The following is a 20,975-nucleotide window of genomic DNA, read 5'->3' on the forward strand; positions in this document are numbered from 1 at the left end:
AGGGATGTGAAGGGTAAACAAAGGAGGAGGCTGCAATGCTTGGTAAGAAATGTACGCATTATCCTGCCCATGTAATTGTAACTCCTCTGTACAGCATGTTCACAAATAAAATAAAATTTAAATTAAAAAAAAGATAAGAGGTAACCAAGAAGTAGAAAATGTATTTGTCAAAGATATATTTTTGTATAACCCATCCATCCATCAATCCTCTCAGCCAATTATCATCTTTCTTATTGTTTTCTTTTAATACAAATAAAGATACAGAAGTTAATAGAAAAATAGGATTCTTTAAAGGTATTTCACTCACTTAAGGAGTATACTAAAGCGTCAAATATTACTAATTATACATATTAAAATATTCAGTATTATTGTTATGCAACAAAATGGAGAAACCGTATTTGTGTAAGTGAAGATATGAAGCAAGAAGAATTCCTCTGTATTTCTAGAAGAAACATAATATTTAGAAAATAATTTGGCCCAATATAAAGTTGAACATAGGTATATGCTATGCCCAACAATTTTACGTTTAGTACAGAACAAAATTTCCATATAGCCACTGAGATTCCCATTGACTAATATTCCCAAAGATATTATTCTTAATAATTAAGAACCTTAAAATATCCTAGTGCTGCGGCATGGCTCAAGTAATAGACAACTTGCCTAACCAATGGAAAGCCCTAAGTTAAAGTCCCAGTAATAATAAAAAGCCATTTATAAAATCTTCTGAAACTTTCTTTTGTAGGTAAGAAGCCCTGAGTTTATACACCAGTAACAACCCCCTTCCAAAAGTGTAAAAATCCAAACATTTAACCATAGAATGTATAATAAATTTATAGGTACAATGGAATATTATACAGTAACAAACCCTACTATTCTAACTACACTTAACTTCATGAATGAATACAAAAAGACATATGGAAAGAAAATATGTATGATTTTATAGTTTTTAAAAAAGTAAATTACATAAACATCAGAGAAAATAATAATTGTTGGCAGGGATATGGAGAAATCAAAACTTTATCTGATGTGAATATAAAATAGTGTTGACTTCTTCGGAAAGCAATATGGCATCTTGCTTAAAATTAAGCATATGATCTAGCAATTCTACCCCTTGATATGCTGCCCTAAGGAATAAAAATAGGATTTGAAGTAGCTCCATTATGTGTGGCCATGTCATGGCTACATTATTCAATAGTCAAAGACAAAAGAAACCTAAGTGCTACAAGTTGTACATTGACCTACATGGACAAAAGAATTGTGGTACACATATACTAGGAAAATTGCTTGCCCTTTAAAAGAAAGGACACTTTCTTCTGACACTTCATTCTGATTCTTCATTTCAGCATGAGCATACTTTGAAGACATTGTGTTAAATGAGCTCAACTCATCCAAGAAGAATATTGTGCACTTATATGTGATACCTCGGATAGTCAAACTCATAGGGACAGAAAATAGAAGGGTTCTTTCAAGTGTTTGAGAAGACAGAGGAGTGAAGCACTATTGTTTAATAGGTACAACATTACAGTTTGAAAACAATTCTAGAGGTAAATGGGGAAATTATTTCACAAAACTGCGATTGTTCTTTATGTCAGTGAACTGTACACTTAAAATGATTAAATGGTAACATTTTTAAACCATAGTTTACCATAATAAACTGAAGTGTTGGGGCTGGGAAGGTGGCTCAGTGGTAGAGCGCTTGCCTTGCATGCATGAGGCCTTGGGTTCGATTCCTCAACACCACATAAAGCAAAAAGAAAAAAAAGCCAGAAGTGGGGCTGTGGCTCAAGCAGTAGAGTGCTAGCCTTGAGCTTAAGGGACAGCACCCTGGGAGTCCCTGGGAGCTGAGGGACATCACCCAGGCCCAGAGTTCAGGTCCCATGACCAGACCGCCCCCCCAAGAAAACTGAAGTGTTGAAAACAAAGATTGGTAATTAGACAGGAGAAGGTAAAGGATGGTGTTTGGTGTTTGAAGAGTTGGGAGGAATTTAAAAGATGGTGGCCAGGTTCCATTCCTGTGTATAGATTATCAGAGGTGATTGAATTAATATTTGCTTTATGATATTTTTATTTATTTATTTTATTGTGAAAATACCGTACAGAGGGGTTACACTTACATGGGCAAGATAACGATTACATTTCTTATCAAGCATTATTTCCTCCTCTTTGTTTCCCCTTCCCATCCCTTCCCATACTCCCCCCCACCCGATCCTCCCCTCTTCTACCAAAGTTGTAAAGTTCGTTTTTCGACATAACGATTTGTACATCTCATTGTTGCAATGTGTCCACCTGTATCCCTAATTAAACGATTTGTTTTTGCCCTTCCCCTCCACAATTATACCAACATCAAATAGAGTGAAAGCAGGGGTTATACTATGGGGGAGGGACATACAAAACAACATAGAAATCATCTTATAAATGTGTTTGAAACAATTGCATGAAAGAAAAAAAAACATTTGAATACTTATCTTGGGATTCATTTCCCTAATATCAACTTATCCGACCCTTTCTGCTTGTCTCAGACATACACTAGTTATTGCAAACCATGAGACCTATGTTTTTTGGGCCTGTACTGTCACACATTCAAGTTTTATATTATCAGATAGGACCTTGAAAAATATAACATTAAATACTTTGAATGCATGTTTTCAGAAAATGAGATAATCCTCATCATATGTCATTACAACTTTTATTTTGCTGCCACTCTTGAGTGGGAAAAACATAGACATTGGGACCAATTGCTACCTTGAACTATAATCCCTACTTTTTTGAATCTTTTTTTTCTAACTGAGAATATGGTAAGTGTTTTGTTGCTTTAAGGATTAAAATGTTGTACCAAAAAATGTACAGCGTATTACCAATCAAATAAGTAGTACTCTAAACATAATAGGCTCTGCTTTCTTTCTGTTAGAAAAAATTTCTTCTCACTTTTGAGTTTGTTATCATTCGCTAGTTAGAATATTCTTTTATGGAAGTCACCTACAGAATACAAGTCAAATTAAAACTGCCCCCAAGTCAGTTACTTGAGAGAAGTTGCATTTTATTCTCTCATTTTAATTGATCAATTTAAACAACAATCAGGCTAGATTATTAACTTGGCTGTAAGAGTCTAAAGTTATGTCAAATTACATATTTAAAAAAGACAATGAAGTAATGAAAAACAATTAGTGAAATATTTTTAAAGAGCTATTTATTTGAACAATGATAGGTTAAAATTTACCTTTCCAAAATTACTTTCACTTAACATTATAAAGACTCCCTTTGTATCCAAAAGACAATGAGAGAGTCTTTGATATTCTATGTGCCATTTATGGGGCTTTAACTCTATATCATACAAATGCTTCTAGTTTTACCCAAATCTACTGTTAAACTGCCCATGTAATTATCCCAGTAGAAATCATTATACCTTTTTATCATTAATTTCATTAACACTTTACAGGTAGGAGTGTAGATGTATTTAAATACATTGCTTAGGATTTTATTGTGACAATTAAAGGGAGCATTTCCATATTATTGAGGGAGAGTATATAATCACAATTAAAACATAAAGTTATTAGCTATTAACAATATAAACAAAAATTGGCTAATTTACTTCAAGGTATATTTATCAATTATTTCAATGACAACTAATGTTAATATATTTACATATTTTATCTGAAACTGTGAAGTGACAGCTATTTCTTGTAGGCATTGCTAACAAAAAACAACAGTCACTAAACATTATTATTTTGGGGGGCAGTATATAGGCAGCAAAGTGGTGAAGGAGCAGTCACAGGACTCTTGAAACCAATGTTTTGAAAGTAACATGGGAATAGAATAAATAAATGGAAATGTCAAACATTTTATTATAAATTTATCCTTTATTATATAGTACTATTTGTTTCCACGATTTTACATCAAATCGGTTGTTTTTCTCCATCAAACTTATTAAATAAAGACTATAGATACAAATTTTGGAATTAAGTCATTCCTTTTCTGTTGAAATCATGTACCACTGTTGAGTCTCCTCTTTCTTCCTTTCCTTCCTTCCTTCGTTCCTTCTTTCCTTCTTCCTTCCTTCCTCTTTCTTTCCTTCTTCCTTTCTTTCCTTCCTTCCTTCCTTCCTTCCTTCCTTCCTTCCTTCCTTCCTTCCTTCCTTCCTTCCTTCCTTCCTCTCTCTCTCTCTCTCTCTCTCACTCTTTCCTCAGGTCTTGTGTGATATTCTCAAAGCTGGTACAGTACCACTTGAGCTACATCTCCACTTCCAGCTCATAGATTTTGCTACCCAGGCTGGCTTCAAAGTGTGATCCTCAGATTTCTGGAGTAACTAGGATTACAGGCTTAAACCCCTGGCACCCTGCTAAGTCTCCATAGTCAACACAAGTGATTACTGAGGACTTCCTCTGTGCAGGACTTCATTTTCATGGCAGAGAAAAACAGTCTGATGCTTTCCTCCCAAAACTTCTTAGGAAACAAACCAATAACCAAGATTGTGAAGATACTGGTTTGTGCAATTCAGTTACCATAAAATAGGCTACAAATTACGTTCTTATTAATTTTCAGTTACAAAGATCTCCTTGGTCCAATTCCTTGAAAGTAATCCTGTCATATCAATTTGAGGTCAATATAGAGCCATAATTCAGCATGTTGAATGAAATTTACTGTAAGCATTATGCCCACCTTTGGTCCTCAGCTCCACCCAGACCTGAGCTTCCTCCTCTCAACCCTGGAGTTCCTGCCATACAGCTGGCCCCTCCCTCTCTCTGCCCAAACCCACCTGAGCTCCCATCTACCTCACTTCCTGCCCCAGACCCTGCTGCTACCTAGATAGTGGAGGGTGTCATGTGATCTCTCTCCAGGGGTTATATATGGCTTCTCTGATAAACCTTGAAATAATCTTTCTCCTGTGTCTTCCTGCCTCTGTGTGGTCCCCTGGGATGGATGTCAAGGCTCCTTCATTTACTGCTTCTAATTTAGCAGTACTTTGGTAAGACAAAAATGGACAATAATTTGAGGTACAGTATGCGCACCCCTTAAGGATGATTTCAATTTTTTGTGTGTGTGTGGGGGGGGCACTGGGATTTAAACTCAGGTCCTCCTACTTGCTAGCCAGGCATTCTACCTCTAGCCATTCCTCCAACCCCACCCTGTAGCACCTGGTATTCCCAGACAAGCTATCATACCAGTACAACCTAGGCCAAACCTTGCTTAGCTTTGGAGACCAGACACAACCCACATTAACGGCAGTATGGCAGAGTACACTCAATTTCCCTTTTTGCATTCCACAGTCTATTTAGTCCAAATACTTATTCAGTTTTTTCCCCATGGAAAGAGAAATAACTTAGAAAAGAAAAACATAATATACTTCACTCACCTTATTTTGTAATCAGAATTAACTATGAAGGCAAGCATTTAATTCAAGTAATGAACTTCAAGATGGATATTGTAAATTCTTGCTAATTTGAAGAATGTTTCTGTTCTTTTGAAGAATATTTCTGTTCTTTTCAATATCAAAATATTAAAGAACAAAATAAAACTTTAGGAATTTATCATCAAAATGCCTTACATTTATAAGGCAAATGAACAAAGATGCACTTAAAAAACAATCTGCCTTTTCCTATACATGTATTATATATTTAGAATTAACTATATATAGAGTAGATGTCTTGGTCTAGTATTATTGGTATTTGTTTATATAATGTTCTGTTAGCTGGGTTTAGGAGATCAAGCTTTACCTCAAACAATTTTATTGAGGTTCTTTAACTCCATTAAAAGAAGTAGATGTTTCTTTTGCTTGATATTGCTTAAAATGGCTAAACAACTAAATAGGGTTTGGATATGGTTTACCTATGAGAACTCCCATTGTAAAGAATTTACATCAAGTACATATGAAAAGATATGATTTGTTTGAGACTATCACAAGTATTTTACTGGATTTCATGAAAAAACCTTGCAGGAACATAAATTACATATTAATTTGAAAACTGCCTAGCTGCAATTTTATTGTAAAACTCCAGGCAAAACCACATATCAAAATGGAACTTTATTGGATGTTTTAGTAATGTGCCTTTTTTTTTGTCATGGTCTTAAACTCTGGGCCTGGGTGCTGTCCCTCAGCTCTTAAGCTCAAGGCAAGTGCTCTACCACTTGAGCCACAGCACCACTTCCGTAATGCACCATTTCTTTGTAAACTACATTAGAATAAAATTTTGATTCCTTGAAAAGTTCAAAAGAACTTTGTTTTAAAGGCTCCAAATACATGTACCTCAATTGAAGTTGGTAATTTTAGTTTTAAAAAAATTTAAAAGACAGTTTACAATCTGCTTTTTTTCTATTAAATCTACAGACATTTTCTTATGAATGAAAGCCTTCTGAGCAGAACATGTTAAGGTAACACACACATGTTAAAAATGAATTTCCCTCTTAGTAAGACTTTGATACAGGCAAATCCATCTTCCCACTTTTCACATAATGTAGGATGGATTTCTAAAGTAAAAGAATAAATAACCATTAGGAAAAATAATAAAAGAAAGACAGCAATAAAAATTTATGGAAGAAAAGAATGCTAAATCTGATTCTTTTTCAAAAATTTGAAGTTTATGACAAAATAACACTTCGAAGATGGTTTGGAAGAAATTTAACATTTCCAAATCACATCTGAAAAAACAAAAGAGTTGGAATTTTGCTGTGTGAAAATGTTTATGGATGGGTCTAGTTTGACAATTTAGCCTGTCGATGTGACTTTCACAGTCTGTCGCAGGCAGCTTGTAGGCAAGCCATCACACCTGTGACTCTGTGGTTGATTAATGAGTCCTTCAGCTCATTGCTACCATCTGAAGGAGGGCTGTGGCCTTTCTGAGCTTCACTGGTTTCTTCGTCTTAAACTGCAGTCCTGCCCGTGTATCTTCCATAAGAAAATCACACCTGGTTAAAGCTAATGAAAACCTCAATATGTCATTTTCTAGACAAGTCAAAAAGCATGTAAAACTAGACACAAGATATATTCAAGTAACATGAAGGTAGTTTTTTCATGACCTGGCAATTCAAAGAATAAAATGAAAAAAAGCTTCCTCAATGACATACTTCATAGTGTCAACTTTTAGAGTAGTAACTGAATTCTCTGTGCTTTAGGAGAACTTCTACGCTACTGCTCTTTTGCTATATGCAGTATATGTTTTCAGAAGTAGGATGGTTCTAATTCATGATGAGACAGTCATTTAGCTTTTAGTATCTATAAATGATTGATCTAATTGGGGAAATTTTTCAGCTTAATTTTTCACATTGCTTACCTTCACATGGTCCACAGAAAGTGTGGCTGACATTCTTAGAAAGTTCTCTCAAGCTCAAGAAAGCAGTGCGACTGACTTTCTCCAATCTTGCTCTAGAAATTTAAAAGCTTTTGAAAATATACATTTAACTCCCTTCTTCTTAAAGTGTGAACTAGAGAAGAAAGTAAGAGGGGACAAAGAGAAGAGACTAAACCAGAGTTTAAAGCTGAAGTACAGTCTAGGACAGGCCACGGTAGGGGGAAATGAAGCTTGAGACGATAGGAATCTGTTTCCCTTCAAGGATCTGCACTATAGTTTTACTGTCGAAGCATTTTTGTATTTCTAACACCAATAATAATCAAATACATACTGAAATTCATTATATTTCATTTATTTTGGCAGTTCTTAGTTTTAAACTTGGAGCCTTGCACATTCTAGGCAAGCAACTTACCACTTTATCTCTAACCCAAATCATTTTTGCTACTGTATTTTTGCAAATAAAGATTCATATATTTTTTACCAGGGCAAAAGCCTCAGATGATAATTTCCACATAGCTAGGATTATATTCATCCACTACAACAGCTAGCCCCTTTTCTGATTGCTTGTTCCTTCCTTCCTTCCTTCCTTCCTTCCTTCCTTCCTTCCTTCCTTTTGTTCTTCCTTTCTCTCCCCCCCTCTCTTTTCCTCTATTTCTTTCTTTTAATAGTACTGAAGTTTTAACTCAGGGCCTGTGTTTGAGCCATACCTGTTGCCTATTTTGCATTGTTTTTTTTTAAACATTTTTTTTTGGGGGGGCTAGTCATGGGGCCTGAACTCTGGGCCTGGGCACTGTCCCTCAGCTCTTCAGCTCAAGGCTAGCGCTCTACCATTTAAGCCACAGTGTCACTTCTGGCTTTTTTGTTCTTTCTGTTTATGTGATGCTGAGGAATCGAACCCAGGGCCTCATGCATGCAAGGCAAGCGCTCTACCACTGAGCCACCTTCCCAGCCCCCCCTTTTTTTTTAACATTTTTATTGTTATTATAAAGGTGATGTTCAGAGGGGTTACAGATACATATATCAGGTAGAGTATATTTTCAACTTAGCGTTTATTAAGTAGCATTGCTACATTTGTTCACCCCTTGTCCCTCCATTTCTGTGCCCCCTTATTCTCCCAAAGACAGATAAACAAACATCCATCACAAAGAATGATACCATACTATTTGTAAGGAAATGGAAAGACTTGAAAAAAAATTATATTCAGCATAGTAAGCTCGACCCAAAGAAACATAGGGTACATGGTTTCCCTCATGTGAGATAGTTAGAATGTGCCTACAAATCTACAAGTAAACACACTGGTTAAAAAAAATACACCAGGACATGATGAATTATACAGGTCTCTAAGCATTCACAGACCATTAAACCAAAGGAGGATATTCATAGGAGAGGAATAAAAAGGTGCAATACTGCATGTGATCATATAAAATAATATTTACCAAAATGAAGTCTAGGAAATAGAAGCCAGAGGTTTTTTTCCTTTGTTGCCATTTTTCTTTTCTTTTCTTTTTTTTCTTGCATAAGTTATTTTTCAAATAGGGTTTCATGAGTATACTGTCTCTGTCTCCCAAGTAGCTAGGCTTACAGATGTGAGCCACCACAGCTGGCTGTAAATCCTATACACACCTCCCCCACTTTTTGCTTTTGTTTTAGTTTTTGAACTTCCATCTTTGTTTCACACATAGCTGAGATTGCCAGCACAAGCTACAATACCTGAAGCCCTAAAATTCATTTTAAATATAAATACCTTTTACTCTTTATTTTAGATTTGAAACTCAGGTAGCTACATATACAGTATAAACTATATTTAAATGGCAGACAGAATCACAATACTCTAAGTGCTATCAATAAATGAGTAGAAAATAACTATTCTATTCTAGCAGTTTTCATCTTCTAAGCCATTAGACTAAGAAATCTTTTTTTGTATATTTTTTATTGTAAAGATACTGTACTGTATCAGTACTCATGCTACCAGTGACTAGACCACTTGTATGGTACGGTGATGCAATTATTCAGATCTCCGCCACCAAGACAGGAGCATCACAGTTCAAGACCAACCTGGGTCAGCCTTATATGGCATTGTGATCTAATTATTCAGCTCTCTATTACCAAGTTTCCATTCCTCTATTAACAAGTTTCCATTCATTGATAATTGAAATTGATTGAATAACAATAATATTCCAATACATATACCAACACTGTAAAAATAAATATTTGCCTTTATTTTATCATGGCTTAGTCTTATGATACTTCTTAAATATCATCATAATCATTGCTACCCAATTTCCTTCTTGAGGCTACAGTAAGAACTCTAGAATCAATAAGATTGTATTATCTATTAAACTCAATTTGTAATTCTTTTATTTGAAAATAGTTGGAAGGGTTAATTTTTGGCTGAAAAAAAATTGATTCCTTTAAGAGCTTTACTGGATAGTGTTAACAATGGTTGCTCAAGCATTCATAAAGTATTCTATGATTTCAACAAATATTCAGTGTTATATCATGACTTAATGTTTTCATTAGCATAAGTAATATGGGATGATGTCATTGATAATTTATAACTGAATATAGTGTACTTTGAACAAGTTTATCATTATATTTATACTTCTCCCTCCCTTGTCCCCCCATTTTCAATGTTTGATGGGTTTCACTACAAGATATACATAGATACACATATATACACTTTATATACACATGTACACCTAACATACATGTTAGTCCCACAGTATCCTCTCCTCTTTTCCTTTTTCTTACTTCCTTTTCTCCCTGACTGTCTCTCCTTTACATACTCATTCTATTATCCTCACTGTTGTCGGCTTAGTCGTCAACATCATCACCACCATCACCACCACCATCGTCAACATCATCATTTTAGGCCTAAACTCTACAAATGACTGAAAAAAATGAATGACATGAAAATAAATTAAAAATAACGATTGAAGCTTCACCCAGAGATTCTGATCTAATTGATCAGAAAGAGGCTTGTGAGTTTTTTTAAATACTCTTCCTATATTATTTCAGTGTCCTAAGCCTACAGGATATCTTTATGGTTATTTTACTTACCAAAAAGAATAGAACACTTAATCCTATAGTACAGACCAATAAATAAAATTGTGGATCTTCTTTGGAATACTTAAATCTATTGTTGTTGTTCATATCTTGGACCAAAAGTCAGAAACTCTAGGCTTGGATCTCCTTTCTCTCCTTTGTGCTCTTTCATTGTAATTTTATGGAAACTTGCATGAGCCTCCATTAAGAATAACCCACTGTGCTTTGCTACCCTCTGAGTTAATGGACAGCCTGGCCTGTATTTGACCTATCTCTTTACCTGCTGTACCCAGTGAGTATCTGATGGATTGTAAATGAGTGTATTTATTCAAAGTCATGCTGGACACAATAATGTGATGGAGGTGTTCCTTTTTGCCCACTTAAAATTTTTATTTTATTATCTTTAAGTAGCTATAAAAAAGAGTTGTCATCTGGGAAGTGGTGGTGCTGTGGCTCAAGTGATAGAATGCTTTCTTTGAGCTGAAGAGCTGAGGGACAGTGCCCAGGGCCAGAGTTCAAGCCCCACGTCCACAAAAATAAAAAGAAAAAAAGTTACCATCTAACAAACCAGTTTATGAATACAGTGCTTCTTAATCAATGTCATCCCTTTCAACATTCTCACCCATCCCTCCTAACCCCATCTTTTCCCTCGATACTCTTCACTTTGTAGGATTTGCATTGAATGTTATGCCTGTGTTCTCCCCACCTTTCTCTCTTCATTGGTCTGCCTGCCTCCCCTTGACCCAACCTCCCCTCAGCACAATATATTTTGTAGATTACACAATACTATTGTCTGTTAGCAAATATTTTCTTTGTATAATCAAGAAGTTCGAACTCTCCTTTACATACGAAGCTATGTATTTCCAGAGAGTCCTAACTACCTTATTCTTAGGCAGCCTCTGTTAGGTCATTAGGGGCTGTCATCTCATAGGGAATTATAGACTCTGGTCTCACTAGCTTTTTTTGTGTGTTCCTAGTGATGAGGTGAATATTCTTCTCTGCCACATGCTGCTATCATGATATACTGACCTGGTACAGGTCTCAAAGCAAAAGGCCCAACTGACTGTGGATGGAAACCATTAAACTATGAGCCAAAACAAACCTTTCTTTTTTTTAGGTTGATTTTCTCAGTTATTTTGTTATAGTAACATAAAACTAAGTAATACATAATAAAATAGTGTCTATATTTTCCTATATAAACTAAGAAAAAAGATGTTTTTAAGAAGTACAAGGACCTCTAAATTTTTCCTTTTTTAATATTTAAAAATAATAAATATAGTGTCATTAAGACAAGATAGTCAATATTCTCTGAGGGCAAGGCTTCGGTCTCACACAGTCCTAGATACCATCTCTAGTGGTAAATACTATACCAAAAGACAGATTCATCACACCATCTGCTGCCTCTGAGGAGATAAACTGCACATTTCAGAGTATGGCAACATTCCACCATAGCATAATGAAGAAAATGAAAACCATATTAGCAAACTGAATACTTTGAGGAAATTTCATTTTCAAATTGTGTGCTGTTTTGCTTGTAGAGAAGTAAAATTATTAAATAAAATGTGTGTGAGAGGAAGCAAATATTCTTCCTTGTAGCAACATTATTTCTAAGAAATGCATTAAAATCACACATATAATGCACATTTTCAGAGTTGTCATAAAAAAGACATGTAGAAGTATACACCATTTGGCTGAAGTCAAATTTCATCCTAAAATGCTTGTTACATTGTGGGCTAAAAGTTAAAAATAGACAATTAATTAGGAAACAATTTCACTTGGTTTGTTCTTCAGAAACCCCTGGGAACCAGTAAGTTCAGTTTAAGTTTATCCCACATAAGCCAGTTCAAAGCAGCAGACATAAACATACAAGGTGGAAGTGTCCCAGGATCTTCTAATTCTATCAGGTTACTGATATGAGTAAGAGACATACTTGAGCCCTAAAGAACAGCCTGTGCAATTCCAGAACAGGCTGCAAGAGCATGTAGTGATGAAGAGCAAGATCAGGTACACCTCTCCAAGGCCACTGTTAAACTAGCACATCTTAGTGGAAGAGCCATCAATCATACAATGAGTGCCCCATGCAGAACTTCTCATTGAAGCCCTATAAAATTAAGGCAAATAGCATTTTAGTGATAAACTACAAAGCCATTTGATCCATGAATTACACAGGCTCTGCAATTGCTTACACACGCCTGAGAGCCTTCAGAGAGAATATGAAACAATCTATAACTAACTTAATACTCTATTCATAGGTCTAAATAGGGCACGGTCCCTTTCTCCCCCTCCCCTCCCCCCATCAGTCAGTTCATTTTCTAATGTGATCCTAAGCAGCTTAACATTCATTCACTGTGCCTATATGATGCAAATAGAAGTGATTTAAAAGTGAAATGCAGTGAAGAAACCATCACTCCAAAATGCAGGCAAGTGTTTAACTTCTAATTAGTGAGTCATTTTACTTTAGCTGAAGTCTTCCCAGCTGTAGCCTCCACTCAGTCTCTCAGTTGAAGGAACCCTTAGTCCTGCTAGGAAATGATGAGTAATCCTGTCTCTGAAAGAAACAGTATGTTGTCTTGGTTTTATCATATCACATAAAGGTGACTTGGAACGGAACTGAAGTTAATATTATTATTGAAGGTTTTCAAAAGAGGAGAAAATGTTGGTAGTACAAGTTAAATTGTTTTCTCCCCCTGCATGAAATCAATGATATAATTTTAGGTAGACAAATTAATAAAAAATAGTAATGTACCATCTCCTTAAACTTAACCAAATTAAATAAAAGCAGAAATGCTTTGCGTAGTTACAACTAGGGCAGGAGATGTATGAAGGGCTAGAGGAGAATCATTTATATTTCATATCTTTTTGTATCATTTGAAACTACATAACAAGATAGATAATATTTTACTGTAAAATAGATTTCAATATTAATATGAATAGTCTGGATCTTAAAATATTTAAATTATAAAACTTAAAGATCTCAAATTTTGGAAAAACAAGGTCACCTTTAGAGCTCCATCCCTAAAGTACATCCTGTGAATTTCGCTTATAGTACAAGAAAGCACTATAGGTACAAAAGTACTATGGCATATCTGAAAATTAATAACACTGTTATACATAATTACTTGCAAAATATTAATAATACTATGTTATACATAATAACATGAACATTATTATTAGTTGTGGCTCCAATTTAGTTGCAGACATTAAATTTCTCTCATAATTATGCCACAGTAAAAATACTTTGAAAGAACATTTCCTCATCTTGTGTTGACACAGCAACATAATAAACATCTTTAATGATGACCAATAATCCCTAAAGCTGTCAATACTCTTCATTTGCGGTCTACACCAGTAGACCTGCTCATAATGGAACCTATGCTAAAACATTTTGTAGGAAACAGTGACTTTGGGATCTGAAAAGTATTTGACACGGGAAATGCTTAAAGAATTGTCACTGAAACAAAGAATGTGTTCTACCCAAGCATGTTTTAAATAGCTTTGATTTATGACAAGAATCCATGTTAATGAATAATTAGGTAGAAGAAATTCATTGCAAAGTGAATTTTGGTTCATTTAGACAAGCATAAAATTCTCCCATGCCTGTATTTAAGAAAAATATTACAACTTCTTTTTCAAAATACTGCCAATTCTACATTTCTACCAATAGTATTTAAGGTATTTATTTAGATTGCTTTCTTATCAAAGAAATATAGGTATTTTTATTTAATTGTATCTGTTACCTTAAATAATACGTATTCACAAAATCTCTTCAAATATAAGAGAATTGGTCTCTCTTTCTACTAGGGAATCTCTTCCCTGCAGGTAACATAGCTGACTAATGGCCCAGATCTCATGCTTGTACATCGTCTATGGCATTTGTAACAACATTGTGAAGTGTGTGAAGTTCTTTGCAGCTAGAATAAACGCAAGGGACATAGTCTGATGAATAGGAAGCACAGCGTCTCTCTAGCTTGAGAACCCTTGAACCACATTTTTATACCACATCTACTTTTTGGTAATACAAAATGGTGTTTGTTTTGTTTTGTTTTTTCTAAACCAGGTGTGGTGGCTCAAGCCTGTAATCTCAACTACGTGGGAGGATAGTAATTGGAGGCTAGTCTAGGCAAAAGTGTTAATAAATCTCATCTAAAAAGACCAACTAGAAGTGTTGGCAACAATTATAATCCCAGTTACATGGGAGGCAGAAGTAGGAGGGAAGGGGAAGGGAAGAAAAGGAAAGGGAGGGAAGAGGAAAGGTAAGAAGAGGATACAGGAGGAGGGGGAGGATTAGGGCAGGTTATGGGAGAGTTGGCAAAAAAGAGGAGCAGAAGCAGAAAGAAAAAGGAACTGAAGTGGTATAGTGTTTGCCTAGTAAGTATTCTTTCTGTAATGGGTTATCACTCCCTCAGTCCCTAGCCACAGTCTCTAACACAGCCATGCTCCTTTTGGTTATTCACCTGGGTGATCACACTGTCTTAAAGGTCCTGTTCCTGTCACTCTGCTGCCTCAAGATGGTTCTCTCTTGTATAAGTGCAAGTCCAAACTGAAGAGCTCTCCGACCTCAGTAACCACTGACACTCTCAGGTTTTTTAATAGAAGAGAGCTCTCTTTCTCCAAATGATTGGATATGACAGAAGCAAAATTGAAATTGAGGAAAGAAGTCTGAGAGAGTCACTGCCTGTTAAAGTAGGTAGTGGCAAGCTAGTTGCTGAGAGAGATGTACATGTCAGAATAGGGAAGCAAACAGTGAAAATTCAAATGGATGGAAAACTATGGACTAGTGTTAAAGAACTCATGTGTTATTCCATATTGGGAACATGTTCTGATAAATGTGTTGTCACTACGCAAACATCATAGAGTTACACAAACTAATATGGTCATCAGATATGTGGTCCCTTGGTTGCCCAACATACAGCATAACATATAGTAAATACTAATTTCATTTGGGATACATAGCTTCAATATAGGAGGTGCTCCAAAGTGTTGGTTGAGTGAGTGAAGCAAGCAAAGCCCTATAGAGGCATTGCAGAGAAATGGTTAGTAGCCAGAATTGAACCAGAATCTGAGCACTTTCACTCAGAGCTCTGCTCTCTGAGCCATTGTTCCTTTAGCAGAAAGAATAATACTATACATGTACTTTACAAGGTTACTGTAGGATTATGGTTGAATATCTCTATATATTTCATGTAAATTATGCCAGGCATGTGCCAAAGTATTATCGCTGTTATCTTCATTGTCATCAGAATTATGACAGCTATTAGTATGGCATAGTAGATGAAACACTAGATACAGAGCCAGAGTCTTCCTTTTGACTACCAGTTGCACAGACTTAGTACCTGTGATCTGGAGCATGTAGTTTCATATTTTCCAACCTTGCTCATACCTGTCTTTCATTGCATGGTTGTAGTGAGGGTCAAAGGAGCTTCATGGGAAAACATTTCACACACTACAAAGGATCACAGACATACCCCAAGTTTTCTGCCAGAATAATAAAATACATATTTATGAGTCTGTTTGATTCAGACGCCAAACCCTTTAGCTCTAAGAGGTCTGAGGTTAAATTTATGTATTCTAACTACTATACATCTAGCCATCTCTAGGCAAAGCCATGTTGCTGTAGGACTTAGGGATGGGCATGCATCCTATACTGGTAGGGAATCACTCTCAGCCTTTGAGTGGAAGTGGAAATGTTTCTTTAGGGAAGTGGAGCATGAAATAAAATAAAGAACAACCAAATTTGAATGTGATGACATATGTAATGCATGTAATGGCTGTGAGGTGTGCACTCATAAAATAAAGCCTCCCCTTTTGCTTAAACCCACCCTTCCATCACCAGGAAGCCTGCTGCTGCTCCAGGAATTTACAGCTACAAGCAACCATAAACATTGTGCTAATGGAAACACAGGCTGAGAATGGTCACTGGAGAGTCAGTGAGTGCAGTTTGAGGCCAGAGACAATATTTTCTACTTTCTGCACAACACAGGGTTACATTATCATCTGATATAGGGGAAAGGCACTTGAATAATAATTATTATTAAAAGCAAACAATCAACTCCACAGATCAATGGCTCTTTTCCAATGTGTTTTCTAATCTCTGTTTCCTCTCAGATGCATGGTTATTGTCCACCTGGAAAAGTCCCAATGTGATAGCCAGAAATCTGCCACCACCACCCCTTCTGCTGTTCCTGCCATCATATTTAATTGTGTTTGCTCAACTTGAAGCCAAACTCATATGCAGTATATTTAGATGGTTAAAATAGCATAGCATTACACTGTATTCACAGATTATTTTCAATACCACAATTCTTGGGAATTAATCTGGAATAAATAAAGAAAAAAAGAAGCACCATAAATTTGTTTCAGTGACAAGGAAAACAATATCAAAATGGCAATCTGGAGATCCGCCATGAATGAAGGAATAGAATGTTTCTTTGGTTCCTCTCCTGAAAATGCAATCACCATCTCATTTGCTAGCCTCGATTTATTTTGAAGTGAGTGAGAATGAAGGCTAGGAATGAACAACCAGAAACTATGAAAAGTACTTTTATTACTCCAAAAGATCAATGTACAATCTCTGTATTTATTCTTATAGAGCATTAAAGGTAAAACTGTAGAGCTGATATATATGTTGATTTTCTGAACCTCTAAGGAGTTTTTATTTTCTACAATGGCAAACATTCTAAATTGAAACACATATATCATTAATATGTATTCAGAGTCTCTTACTAAAGTCTTGGCCACTATATGTGTCTTCTAATGGCTCAAAATCAAGTGGGATGTCAGCAGCTCATGACTGTGATCCTAACTACTCAGTAGGCTGAGATCTGAGGATTACTGTTTGAAGCCATACCAGGCAGGAAAGTCTGTAAGACTTTTTTCTCCAATCAACCACCAAGCAGCCAGAAGTAGAGCTGCGGTTCAAGTGGTAGAGTGCCAAACTTGAGCAATAAAGCTCAGAGACAGTGTCCAGGCCGTGAGTTCAATCCCCAGGAACAGGACAAAAAAAAAAATCACTTAATTAATTTACATAGGCTAGGTTGGATACTTTTTTCTTTGATAAAATTTGAGTTTGAACTGGAGGTTTTATGCTTATTAAGCACTGTAGTCCTTAAGCCATACCCCTGAGTTAACTGCAGTATTACAGATATCTATGTAGCAACCTCATATAATCTATGAGTTCTTGAGCTTAAGAACTGAGTTTCTTAACTCAGTAGAGCTCAAAGTAGAGTATAAAATAGAGTGACTAGGAGAATCATTTTAGATAAGAAGAAAATACCACTTTTTTTTAGCCCCTGATGTAGATGGTGAAGATGATGTGAATTGCTAAGTAAACGACAAGTTCTAAGACCATAAAAATGGGAAAGAATTAAAGAACCCAAAGAACATGGAGAAGGGCAACCTACTTAGAGCATCATGAATTGAAGGAAAATATTTTATAGAAGAGGCCACACAATGAATAAAGGACATATTTCTGCCAAGACTCAGGCAGCTACATAAAGGTTTGTTCTGCTTTTGGAATCAGCACAGGACCAGCCTGGGAAACAAAGGTCAGCATTGTCTCAGATAGAAATATTGCTGGTCTCCCCATATTTACTGTTTCATGGATTGAACTATTCACTTCTTTTGCCTTTATCTTCGGATGGACTCTTTTTTAGCTCGTTTTCTCACTTGGCTTTCCAGACCTATGGGCCCACTTCCTGGTCTGGCCTGGCCTGATTCTTGTTCTAACCCTCATTATTAATTTAGACCTTGAATTTCCATAAGCTTTGTGGTCTGAGGGCTTGATTTCACAACAAATCCTTAATGAGCTTTACTATTTCCTTACTTGACCAGAACAAACACTGATGTTACTATTTTTAAAAAATGTTTTATGCTTTCAACTTTTCAAAATACTCCTTTAAGCTTTAACACTCTTGGTTGTCTCAATGACTGACCTGACATAGCTATAAAGTTATTCTTATTTTTTTAAGGAAATCTATAGTCAAATATAAGTTCCTGAAAACCCACGGAACCTTTCCCATCTCCATTTTGTGTGTGTGTGTTGAAGGAGGCCTGGTTTACTCCTAGTATCTCAAAATAGTTAAATTCACAGTGGTCTGCTTATTATATATAGGCACATGGAATATAAAAGGCAAATCCAATGGGCTTACTTTTCTCAAACTTATTCATTGTTATGTATTTGAGTACATTTCTCTTTGCAACATTATGATCTGAGACAAAACTCACAAGTTCATTCATATACATAGCCATAATGTGGAGATAGATTAATACATGTATACTAGTAAGGAAGAGGGTAAAAAAGAAGATGTTGCTGTTTTTTAGTGAAATGAAGAGAAAGAAGTAAGGACATTTATTTAGCTGAGCTGCTCTAGACTTCTCCTGTAGCTTGGCTTAACACCAAAGATCATGGTTGAATGCTACATCTACTTAGATGCTGAATGGCATATTTAACTCTCATTGTAAAAGTTCAGTGTTCTTGTGGTCTGATTTTCAGATTACTATATTGGCCCAAAATTTAAAGATCCATTTAAAAAATATTTTCAGGAAATTCCAAAAAAGGAAAAGAGAATGAGAATAGAATTTCCTTACTGGTTCAATAGCAATCCAAACTCATGAGTAAGATTCTGGAAAAAAAATGGGCAAGTGAGAGAAGAGATTAAATCCTCTCAGGTGTCTTCCTTCTTTCTAAAGGAGATCAATTAGGTTCATTGTGGCTTGTGGTAAGTGGTAGTTTGTGGCAGAAGACTTTTCATACCATTCTTGAAAAATCTAAGGCACTTATTAACATGAGATTCTAGCTGTTTTTATTAAAAATTCATGACCTTTTTCCAAGAGAACCATTTTGACCTGATACTGCTGGCTACCGTCATGGGAGGTCTTTCACTCACTCCTATATATCTTTCAGGGATAGAGACTTTAATGATTACTATCTAATTAAAATATATCTATTATTAATTTAAATGAAAATAACAATATACAATTCTGGTTAAAACACAAATTTCCTTAGAAGTGGATTCTTACATAATTGCAAATGCTTTAAGTTTTGAAGGATGTCTTGCCTTTAGACTATCATTTACTGTATTAGAAGCAATAATTCACAGCTGAAGAAAAAAATAGTAGACTATAATACAGTTCTAAATGAACTTCAAACATTTCAAATAGCAGGGGAAAAAACATATCATCTACTCTTTATTTCCAGACAGGCCTATAATGTTTTGTATATATCATGAAACTAGAGTTTCAGCAGAGTTCTCTCCTTCATCAACTCCAAGTCTTACTTCTCCAAACAACTCTGAGGCACAGCCTGAGCACCAATGAAGTGCATGGTACATGGATTTGGTGCTCTCTAGAGCACTGCCAGGTAAAAGTCTATAGTTGGGGCATCTCTGCCTTTCGTGTGGAAGTTCTGCATTGTTCAAGTTGGCCCATAGTGGGTGGATGATGTTAATTCTGATTAAGAAAACCATTATGACCACATATCTAAGCCACAATTTTCATTGGCAAGCTAACAGTTATTTTGTAAATACTCCATTTGTAAAGTATTTCTATTGCTCCTCTTTTAAGATGTTTTCTTACATGTACACAGGTTTTGCCAGGATGATTTGATAATTTTACTATGTCATTGTCATTATTTTCTCTTTCAGGAAAAATGGTAGTCACCATTTTTGCAAAAAGATATGGAAATACATTACAAAGACTGAACAGAAAATAATTTTCAGCTACAAGTAAAGAGATGATGTGTGAAAATAAAACCAGCTTTATACAAATGTGTGTGTGTGTGTGTGTGTGATTTGAAAATGTAATGATTGAAAATGTAAAATTCAGTTTTGAAAGTTTATGTCTTAGAGTTTTCACTAAAAACTTTTAAGGTATTTTAAACAATTGATGCAAAATATAAAGAAGTTTATATATATTATAAGTATAAGATCTAGATCTATATTCATATTACTAGTTTATGAAATGACACTAGTTAGGTTTGTATGTGTATAAAATAATATGCAACTGAAGCTATAGCAAAATGCTAAAATAACTGACTAAAAGGTAAAAAAATCATTCATGGCAGTTTTCCTTATATGTTTCCCTGATGAGGTGAGTTGATTTTGTCTGGCATCTTGTGAGTACTCATTAAGTTGTTAGAGGCAAAGACAAAGTATGATAAAGATGTGCAAATCAATAACTTTTAATGTTAATAATAGTGAACTATTAAATTCACAAAATCAAAGCTGCTTCAAATTAATACTGAACTTAACTTCATTCTGGAACCAAAATTTGCACATGCTCGTTATGTATAACAGAATTTAGAAGTTATACTTATATGCTTTTTGTCATACTTTCTTTTAAAGGTGAGAGACTAAAGAGGAAGAAAACAAAAGAGATTCCCTTACTTATAAAATGTTTCACTTTCCAAAAAATATGACATACACTCAAATACACACACACACACACACACACACACACACACACACACATACACACAAACATACATATATCCACACCACACATTACCACCACTATATCAACAATCTTATTACCTGTTTTTGAGCAGTACACTGAAGGTCATCTTATCCAGTCCCAGATAATTTGGCAGTAAGTTTGACCAATTCCAGCTCCATTTTGTGATGGCTGACTGTTGATAAATGAGAAGACACT

At 35.4% G+C, this 20,975-nt stretch overlaps 1 protein-coding gene across 1 annotated transcript in view; it reads right to left on the minus strand.

Annotated features, from left to right (window-relative positions):
* Positions 1 to 20,975, minus strand: part of LOC105989795 (uncharacterized protein KIAA0825-like) — a 185,734-nt gene that overhangs the window by 34,003 nt on the left and 130,756 nt on the right. The window contains exon 16 of the mRNA XM_013022014.1: positions 20,858 to 20,952. Within this exon, the coding sequence (XP_012877468.1) occupies positions 20,858 to 20,952 (95 nt within the window). The remainder of the gene's footprint in view (positions 1 to 20,857; positions 20,953 to 20,975) is intronic.

Source organism: Dipodomys ordii, unplaced genomic scaffold (assembly GCF_000151885.1).
Source record: "Dipodomys ordii isolate 6190 unplaced genomic scaffold, Dord_2.0 Scaffold59, whole genome shotgun sequence".
Taxonomy (NCBI): domain Eukaryota; kingdom Metazoa; phylum Chordata; class Mammalia; order Rodentia; family Heteromyidae; genus Dipodomys; species Dipodomys ordii.